General features: G+C 45.4%; 1 protein-coding gene across 1 annotated transcript; it reads right to left on the reverse strand.

The window, feature by feature from the left end:
• Positions 1–3,355: 3,355 nt before the first annotated feature.
• LOC136466041 (uncharacterized) lies at positions 3,356–5,603 on the reverse strand. The gene is made up of 4 exons (XM_066464546.1): positions 5,518–5,603; positions 5,028–5,083; positions 4,441–4,895; positions 3,356–4,270 (listed from the first exon to the last, which is right to left on the reverse strand). Exons 1-4 carry the CDS (start codon positions 5,601–5,603, stop codon positions 3,356–3,358), a joined length of 1,512 nt encoding a protein of 503 aa, XP_066320643.1.
• Between the last annotated feature and the right edge of the window lie 5,374 nt (positions 5,604–10,977).

Consider the following 10,977-nt stretch of genomic DNA (forward strand, 5'->3'; position numbering starts at 1 on the left):
GATATAACCAAAAGTTTACATTCCATCATAGTGACACGATCATCAAGGCATCATATTTGCTGCTACTTCAGTCGACTCCATGATTCATCGTTGTTCCTATTATGATATATGTGGATACAACGCAGAGGGGTAATTAATCAACGATAACCGCAACTCTTAAATATACGATTACGCTCCATAAGCTAACGAGCCAGATTTAATGAGTAACGTACTGGTCTATGTATTCACGTCATCAAGTAAGGTTTTGTCTCTGAAAAATGTTCTAGTTTTAAAATCCCAAGATGCTTTGGTATTTTATTGATTAAATATATATTTTCAAAATAGGGCTCATTTAGCTACCTTAGCAAACTAATTATTATGGGGCTACAAAAATTACAGTGAGCACCTAATAATGTTAGGGATTTACTGTAAAAGTTTCAGAGCCAACACTATCACCAATTCATCACAAAAATTCCTACAAGTGTATATCTTACAATATTAATCATCTCAAATTAATTAGATAACTTCTAGAAATATTACAAAACTATGTGAACAAAATATACTAGCAGATAGATCACAATTTTAGGAACCTAACAAAATTTGTTTCACAATTTTTGGACACCTATATTATTTTAGATTAATTACACAAAACTGGTTCTTAAATAAAAAAATAAAATCATTTCCAATTCTTTACTAAAAAGATGAACCAAACTGGCCCAACGTGGCCCACACGGGGCGCGGCCCATGCATGGAGGCGGCCCACGACGGGGAGCCCACGCATGCTGGCATTTTAGCGAAAACACCCTCGAGCTTCCTACTATTCTCACAGCCACTATTTGTCCTATTTACTCAGTCAGCACTTATGCACGAAAGACCCCGAGAGAAGCTATCTTCGCATCGAGGAGGTCCCCATGACCCCGCGCTCGCTAGCACGGCGTGGATCGGTATGGTCCCGCTACGCGGCGAAGAAGTACAAACTTTGTAGATGACAATACAACTTTTGCTGTAGAAAAATAATATGACTAGCTAGTATTTCTAAGGGAATTTTTGCCACAGGACATCACGAAAACGCATATTTTGCTGCAACACACCGCCAACGCCATCATTTGCTGAGTACGATTATGAATTCGATTATGTTTGCCACAGCACACCGCGACCATTATTTTAATGATTTTCAGAGTTTGGGAGAGAGAAACCGCAGTGAGGAGACAATTTTGCCCCTGCGCGTTGCTGGTCTAGTTGGACTAGGTAAAGTTGGCCCGGTCGTCTCCCTCCTACTGCCGCCTCTGTTTTTCTTCCTCTGCTGGCGCCATCCCATTCCTAGAACCCTAGATCCCCATGGCTTCGAGCTCGCAATCCATGCCGTTCGGAGCGTCACACTCGGCCTACAGAGACGAACTTCGGATTCTAGAGCATGGCCCTACAGAGATGAAGCAGGATTCTTGCCATTAGTACCTTGCTCCAAGTGCGGAACCCTTCTCATCGGTCGCGTTTCACATAAGGAGGGCAGCAAGGGGAAGCGGTTCTACAAGTGTCCACTGTTGGAGCATGTAAGTTGTGGTGGAATTGCATCTCTTTTTTGGATGCGTTTTTTTGTTGATTTTTTCATCTCTGGTTTGCAGACCAATTATGCCTGTCGCACATACTACTTTGAAGAACACTATGTCCCTTTGTTGGTCTCCAAAGGTGTTCTTCCTCGCCATTTCAGTCAGCTTAGAGGTCATGATGGCGTGGGGCTGGAGGTGATGAAGGATGGCAAGGACATGTTGAAGGCCTGCCAAGGTGTTGATGCCTGCCAAGAACTGATGGAGAGTGCAGTCATTCATCTCAAAGATTCAGAGGCACTGCTTAAGGCATTAGTTGATAGCAATAGCAAATTGATGACAAAGATGGATAAGTTTGGAGAGAGACTGCTTGTAGTTGGTGCTGTAAAGGTGTTTATTTTAGTTTTGGTTTTGTTAGTGTTGTTGGTTAAGTGATGCATAACAATAGCTTATCATGTATCAAGCTATTAGCAGCTTATTTCAAAGACTCAATTTGTGAACCTTATCATGTATCAGTATGTAATCATGTATCCAGCACCTTATCTTGCATCTTCTTGCAACAGAATTGTGTCACACTCATTTTTGAACTGGCATAACACATAATTGTATCACACTTAGGAATTAAGATAAATTGGCATAACACATAATAAAGTCAGCATGCCAATAAAGTCTGGCCTTCATAACAAGCTTACATATCAGTGTTCATAACACAGCAGCCATAAGCTGTGACTTTAAACGCAAAAGGGAAACATAGTCTACCAACCCTAGGTTCAGTACACTATCTTGCTTGTTTCCATACTCTCAGATCAACTTCTTCTTGTTGATCCTCTTATTGATCATCTCTTTTGAAACAGCCACTATCTTGCTTGTTTCCATACTCTCAGACTTGTTTTTCTTGGTTGTCTTGCTCACTTTGCTTGCCTTGGTTGTCTTCTTGCTCAGGTCCTTCTTCATTCTTTTCCCTTTCTTTTTCTGCCTCATGTTAGCTGTTGGGGGGGAAGTTTCAGCAGCATACTCCAATGCCCTCTTGCGACTGTTAGACACATAAAACAATAGGAATGACAGGAAAAGGTGAGGAAACAAGTGACAATGCTAGGCTATTTCAAGACAGAGATTAAATACCTCCTAGTGTTTGCTGCTGGGCTGTTAGTTAGAGCTGGTGGTGCAACACTGATTTCTTGAGACAGAGCTAGTGCACCTTCAATTTGTGATTGTTGGGTGGATACAGTTGTTGCTGCAGCAGTGGTCTTCTTTGTCCTTGGTCTCTTTGCTGGTGGTGGTGCATCAGAGTCATACATAGTCTCATTGCATGTCTTCATCATGTGACCAAACTGACCACACCTCTTGCACTGTCTCTGGGAAGTTGACTTTCCACCTTCTTCAACACCTTTGATCCTCCTAGTTCTTGGATGGCCTGCAGCTCTCTTCAACAATGGGGGCCAAAGTTTGAAACCCATATCTACTTCAGGCCATTGATTCCTATCGGTCATGGGCTTGATCACATGTTCATATGCCTTCTTGAACTTATCAACTGAAAAGTAGTCATCCACATAGTCCTCAACACTTCTATTGCGCATTGAATGGATGAGACAGAGAGCATGAGTACATGGCAATCCAGAAATCTGCCACCTTTGACAGTTGCATGTTCTGCTCTTAAGATCCATAGTATGCCTCCAAGTTTTCAATTCTTTAGTAGTACCTTCAATCTCTGCAGTGTTGTTGGGCCCCCTATGTATGACATACTGCAAGTTTCTACTCATAGCATGAAGTTCTTTGGTGACTTGAGGCAAGATCTTGTCTGTCAACCTCAGTGACAATGCCCTTCTGATATTTTACTTCTCCATGATCATTTGCCTAATCCTATCCAACAGAGGAATTAAGGCAAGGGACTTTTCATTCCTAATCCAACTATTGAAAGTCTCTGCTATGTTGTTAGTAACATAGTCACATTTGCATGCATGGGAGAACCTCCATCTACACCACAAGTGCTTGTGGTTGTCCTCTATCCATTGCATTGCTCTTGGTGATGCAGCCTTCATGATGTTGTAATGGTGATCAAAGTGTCTTTGGTTGTAAGCCCTGCTGGCTGGCCACAAGTGCTTCTTGAACACTGCACCTCTATACCTTTTGTTGAAATTCTTCACTAGATGTCTCATGCACTCCCTATGTTCTACTCCATCTGAGAAGACAGAGGCAACTCCCTTATCTATACCTTTCCCTGCATCTGTGCAGATCACTAGGCCTAGAGGAGATCCAATGGCAACTTTTAGTTTCTCAAAAAACCACTGCCAGTTGTCAGTAGATTCTGACTCAAATACACCATATGCTACTGGAAAAAGCCAGTTATGTCCATCCACAGCTAAAGCAGAAGCTAGTTGCCCTCTCCATCTCCTAGTTAGGTGGCTTGAGTCCACACCAAGGAAGGGTCTACATCCATTCAAAAAACCTTGAATACAGCTGTTGAATGCCACAAACATCCTTGTGAACCTCATCTTCTTCCCAACCAGAGCCCACTCAATGTCCACAATGCTTCCTGGATTTGTCCTCTCCACCTCAGCCTTGAATCTAAAAACATCTTCAAAGCTGTCATCCCACTTGCCTTGAAGCTCTTCCAGAGCCATTGCCATTCCATCCCAAACAACATAGTATGAAAGTGTGATGTTGTACTTTTTCTCCAAATCCTTCTTCATTTGGGAAGCTCTAGCTGTTGGGTCATGCCTCAGGATGTTAATAACCCTATCCCTCACCTAGTGATTGTTAGCCATGCAGTTTTTTTCTAGATTTACTATGGTAGCACAAGTATGTTTCTGATACATCTTCTTTATCTACCAACAACAAGTAGACATCAATAAGTAAACATCGTGATCATCAACAAAAGTCATCAATAAGTATACATCATTAAACATCATGAACAGACCTGCCAAGTTTTCCCATCCTGCAATTGAGAAGCATGTATCCTCCACTTGCACCTTTTCTTCTTGCTCTTGTATCCTTTGCAGTGCCCTCTATACCTTTTGGCTTCACTATAATGAGCTGCAATTTCAAATTCTTTTAGAACAGCATACTGTCTAATAGCCCTCTTAAAGGTGTCCCTATCCTCAAATGTGACACCACAAGCTATAGTTGGGTTCTCTAAGTTAGTAACATGCTCAGAAGTCTCACAACCAGCTTCATCATCAACTAACAAATCATCATGAACAAAAGAGTCAGAGTCAGCAGCTCCTTCTTCTTGGTCATCTTGTTGGTCTGCCATATATTGGTTCTCATCATTGATCCCAAAATACTCCTCATCATCTTCTTCCCATGCCACATCATCATCAGCAGGCTTCTTGCCTCTTCCCTTTCTTCCTTGAGCAGGTATGGATTTCTTAGCTGATTCACCAGAGTTAGTTGAGTCAGCAGTGTCTGAATCACTCACTTCCTCGCTGAGAGACTTAACTTCCTAGGAACCTAAACTAGACATGGCTGCATCAACAGACTAGTTGTTCTGCCCACCATCATTACCAAGCAATGGGGGATCAACAGTAGCACATGCCTCATTATCCAAAGACACACTCTGACTAAATGAAACAGGAACTGTATCATAGAAACTCACAAACAAAGGTAGCCTCCTTAGCTCCCAATAGTTCTCAGTAGCATTCATCAAAGTTGAATAAGAGGTTAGACTGGTATAACTTTGCTTGTGCTTGTTAAAAAAACACAAATTGAACCCCTGATTCTTCCTAGGACACACCCTTTTAGATACATCCGTAGTTAAATCCTTGAGATTAAGAGTGTCCCTATCCCGAATTAGCTGAAAATCTGTTGCACTATGACCAACGTGCCTACCGTCATCACAAACCTCATAGTAAGCTGGGACACGCACCGCTATCCGTATTGCAGAACTAATGTCCATCCTAAAACAAGAATTCATGAAAACCCTAACTAAATCGTCCTCGATTTCATTGCAAGACAAGAACAACAAACAATTGGTGGAAGAGGGGAAAGTGCATACCCGTCAGGAACCCATGACAGATTCACCCCCTTTGACGGTGAATCGATGCTCGGGCGGAGCCGCTTCTGTTGCACCGGTGAAGCCATCTTCACACATCCATGTAATGGCACGGCGGCTATGACGGCGAGGGTGGAGTCGGGGGTGGCGGCGAGGGTAGCAGCTATGGTTGGCGATAGTGAGTGGCGGTGAGGCTATGAGGGAGGTGACGGCGGTGAGGGAGAGTGTCTGTGAGGGAGAGTGGTGATGGCGGAAGGGAGAGTGGAGAAGACGAGCTGCGACGGCGTTGACCTGGTTTGGCTAGGGTTTGGCTCGACCTAGTTAGGTCTGGCTCAAACCTGGTCTGGCTCCACCAAGTCGGGTCTGGTCGACTAATGCCGGTCCACAGGGGCATCTGATGTCATTTTAGAAGGTTTCTCTCTCCCAAACTCTAGAAATCATTAAAATAATGGTCGTGGTGTGCTGTGGCAAACATAATCAAATTCATAATGGTACTCAGCAAATGATGGCGTTAGCGGTGTGTTGCAGCAAAATATGCGTTTTCATGATGTCCTGTGGCAAAAATTCCCTATTTCTAATGGCTTAGAAATGGAACTTGAAATCAAATTCAACTCAACACTTGGAAGAATTTTAAGTTTGAAAACAGTGTGACAATGACATGTTGGTGAATTAATTTTGGAAAATTTAGCTAAAGGTCAGTGCTATGTTTTTGTTCCTTATGGTAGTTTGATGTACCCTCTTTAGCATAGTGAAGGCGGTTTAGCTCTAACTTCATTAGTTTAGTTTGTATCAACACTTTAAAATTCATGCACGACACATCCTCAGAATGTTTGGTGCCATGTGCGGTCACCGCGTGGCCACCCCGCGCTGCGCACATGGCCATGTCCCGTGCGGCCACCCCATGCCGCCATGCTGGGTCAGTCGAGCCCGCCTAGGCTTGGCCGGTGATGAGCCACTAGCCCCATGCCCTACTGTCCTACCTTGCGCTGCCGCCATGGCCGCGCTGTGCTACTATCGCCTCACCATTGCATCTGCACCTCCCCTATGGCTCTACACCGCTGTCCTCCCTACCGGTGGCCCTGCTGCTACTATGCATGCTCGGCATATCCATGGCATCAGCACATGGGCGTGCCTGTTGTTGTCTCGCCCATAAAGGTGCGGCATCCGCTCATGCCATGTCGGTCGTGGACGCGTGCACGCCTTGTCCATAGCGCCTATGCATGTGCATCCTAATCACACCACTCGCGTCCTGCCAAGGCAAGGACGAGCCAAGAGCTGACTGCCTCTCTCTCTGCCACCATGACCGGTCGACCCTGCTCGCCCAATTTGGCATGGTTAGATCACCTCAACTCAATTCGACTCGTCCTTGGCTTCTCCATTAAGCCACCTGACCCCTGACCCCACCCAGCCTTGAAGCGAGCACAGCCAAGCTCCAATTTGGAGTTTTTCCCTGACACCGTGTCGATAATGCCGAGCTCGTCCATTGCCGTGGGTAGTCCTCCATCTATCCACCCTAACCCAATGCAAGTGCACCGCTACCTTTGCCTCCACCTCTATGTCACCCTATGCTCCTTAGCCATACCTCTATCGCTACCTCGGCACTGCGGACGCAGTTGTGTCCGCCGTGGTGCGCCGGCGTGCCGCTCGGTCGCACATGGCTGACCTCACTTGGGCAGTCCTCGGCCATACCATTGCCTCGGTCAGGTCCATGGTGAGCCCCTACTGCTCGCAAGCTAGTTGGTTAAGTAGGTAGCTGTCCTAGTTCATCGAAACTGTTGCGCCACCGTCATGGACGGCCACACTAAAGGGTCGAGATGGCGGACTAGAGGGGGTGAATAGTCATTTCTAAAAATTTAATCATGCCGGCTAACCAAAACAAATGTGGAATTAAAATAATCAGTCTAGCCAAGACTACACCCCTCTATCGAAGTTCGCAAATACCTTATAAACATCCTAATTAGGCAACAAAGGTGTCAAGCTAGCTAGAGCTCACCTATCCAATTCTAGGAGCAAGGTCACATAAACCTATGCCACTAGTATTTTGCACACTGGGGAGCTCCTACACAAGTCTAGTAAGCAAAAGCACAAAGCTCCTAAGCTCACTAGTAATGCTAAATAACAAGACAACCAATGCCAAATTAGAGAGCACAAATACTTAGCTACATAAACTAAGCAATGTGACTAATAGAGTTACACAAACCAAATTAGCCATGCAAGGGAGATACTTCTATGCTACACAAGCAAGTAGATAACTAGTGAACTACACAAGCTAACTAATTATAAGAGCAACTACACAAGCACAATGTATATGAAAGTAATTATAAGCTTATGTAAGGGGATTGCAAACCAACGGGAGGAACAATGTTGACATGGTGATTTTTCTCCCGAGGTTTGTGTGCTTGCCAACATGCTACGTCCCTGTTGAGACAAGCTCTAAGGTTGACGCTGGTCCTCTTGCTAGTGGTGACCTGCAAGTCACACTCTCCCACATGGAGTGCTTACCACAAGCTCTAGCACTTGACCCAGCCAGGCCACTTGTCGCCCTTCGCGTCTCACTTTACTAGAGTTGCTCTTTGCAGCTCCCGTGGGGCGAGCACAATGCCACTCACAAAAGCTCTTCTCCGGAGCACCGCACAAGCTTCTTGCAGGCTTTGACGGAGAACACCACCAAGCCATCTTGGAGGTGGCAACCTCCAAGAGTAACAAGCACCACCGGCTTGTAAGACAACCACCTAGTGCCACTCGATGCAACCTCATGATGCAATAACACTAGAATAGCTCACTCGCTCGATCGGATGTCACTATCAAGCTCAAGTGAGTTAGAGGCTCCTAAGCACCACCATACAAGCCACTAAGGCTCTAGTGTGCTCATCTCTTCTCCTCTCATGGCCAAAGGCTGACCATCACTTCTATTTATAGCCCCACGGGCTACAATAGTCATTATCCCTTCACTGGATGTTTTTTGGGCTGACCGGACGCGCTGGTCGTATCGACCGGACGCACTCGGCCAGTGTCTAGTCGTGCTACATCGTCCTTGTGTCGCTCTACGTTCAACCAGAGCTGCCCAATCTCAATGGTAACTTCACGCGCCAATGGTTAAGTTGCGACTAGATGCAGCACAATGAGGATGACCGAACGCTGCTACGCCTGAGTCTGATCATTTCTAGAGAGCTCCCCGACCCTATGTTTTGCGATCGAACGCATCTGCTCCTACACGACTAGATGCAGACAAGCATCTAATCAGCTCTGTGCTCGCTCACTAACTTCAATGCCGCCTATGTCATCGTATGTCACCATGACCGAACTTGGCCACTATGCGTCAGGTCACCTCTTCTCCCAGTGTTCGGTCACTTGATCGAGACCACGCCTTCTCAAGAACACATGACCGGACTCGCTAGCCAATGTTCGATCGCTGCGCTACGCAGAGTCCGGTCACTTCCAGTGACCTGTTTCGCCTCCTTTTCTTCACCGAGTTGATCCACATTAACTCTAACTTCTTCTCCTTTGTAAATGTGCCAACACCACCAAGTGTACACCACCATGTGTATGTGTGTTAGCTTTTCACAAACATTTTTCAAAGGATTAGCCACTCAACTTGCCACACTACTTGGTCCTAGCAACGATGCAAAGTTAGATCACTCGAGTGGCACTAGATGACCGATATGCAAACAAGTTTGCCCCTCTTGATAGTATGGCCATCTATCCTAAACCCAGTCATCAACTTCTCTACACATCTATGACCGATGAAATGAAATGTCCTAGGTTATACCTTTGCCTTGTGCATTCCATTCCATCTCCTCCAATGTCGATGCAACTCATACACCAACATGATCAACAATGATATGATCCACTTCATATCATTATGTGATCATATTGGTTCATCGATCTTAACTTCACTTGCTTTTCACCATTGCCTTTGTCCAACAGTGCCAAGTCTTGCTCAAGCTTCACCGCCACACGGTCCATCGCTCGAAAGCCTCCAACTTGCCCTTCATGCTTGCAACTGGTCCATCAAGCCAAGTCATGTCTTGATCTTCTCCACCTTGATCACATGACTTAATATCATGTCTCATGTGCAATGAGCTCCTTCATCATCACATGTGTGAGCTTTGCAACTTCTCTGAGCCAATTCCACCTCCATGGCATATGTTGCTCACACACATATACCTGTGGACTAATCACCTATGTATCTCACATAAACACAATTAGTCCACCTAAGGTTGTCACTCAATTAGGTGGACTAATTGTGTTTATGTGAGATACACATGTGATTAGTCCACAGGTATATGTGTGTGAGCAACATATGCCATGAAGGTAAAAATAGCTCGGAGATGTTGCAAAACTCACACATATGATGATGAAGGATCTTATTGCACATGAGACATGACATTGAGTCATGTGATCAAGGTGGAGAAGATCAAGACAAGACTTGGCTTGATGGACCGGTTGCAAGCGTGAAGGGCAAGTCAGAGGCTTTGGAGCGATGGACCACATGGCGGTGAAGCTTAAGCAAGACTTGGCGCCGATGGACGAAGGCAATGGTGAAAAGAAAGTAAAGTCAAGATCGATGAACCAATACGGTCACATGATGATACAAAGTGGATCATATTATTTGGTGATTGGTTGGTGCATATGTTGCATCAACATTGGAGGAGAAGGAATGGAATGCGCAAGGCAAAGGTATAACCTAGGGCATTTTATTTCACCAGTCATAGGTGTGTAGAGAAGTTTATGATTAGGTTTAGGATAGATGGCTATACTATCAAGAGGGGCAAACTTGTTTGCATATCGGTCATCTAGTGCCACTCGAGTGATCTAACTTTGCATCGTCGCTAGGATCGAGTGGTGTGGCAAGTTGAGTGGCTAATTCTTTGGGAAATGTTTGTGAAAAGTTAACACACATACACATGGTGGAGTACATTTGGTGGTGTTGGCACATTTTTAGAGAAGAAGTTGGAGTTGATATGGATCAACTCGGTAAAGAAAAGGGTTTGAAACTTCATCGGACAGTCCGACGATGCCACCAGCGCCCTGTACAAAAAAGATAGGGTTTCACAAATTGCACTAGATGCTAGTCACATAGTGACCGGACGCTAGGGTCCTACGTCCGATCAGTGGCAGCAGTGAAGGCGCAGGCATCGGTCTTTGACTAAACGCTGGGTCACTTTGTGACCGGACGTTGGGTGGGTGCGTCCGGTCCCGCTGACGTGGCAACCTAGATGAAGAGGAGAAGGACCGGACGCTGATGCTATGTCCGATCGTGACCGATCGGATGCATCCGATCATGACCGACCGGATGCATCCAATCGTAGTTGAGTGGCTCTGGGAGCTCTCATGAAGTGATCGGACACTGGGGTCCTGCGTCCGATCATGATCAAACTAATGCGTCCGGTCGTGACTGGAACCTTACTAGAAGTGACCGGACGCTAGGGTCCAGTGTCGCAGAACTGACCAATTTATAAG

The sequence above is a fragment of the Miscanthus floridulus genome, chromosome 1 (assembly GCF_019320115.1).
Source record: "Miscanthus floridulus cultivar M001 chromosome 1, ASM1932011v1, whole genome shotgun sequence".
NCBI classification, from domain to species: domain Eukaryota; kingdom Viridiplantae; phylum Streptophyta; class Magnoliopsida; order Poales; family Poaceae; genus Miscanthus; species Miscanthus floridulus.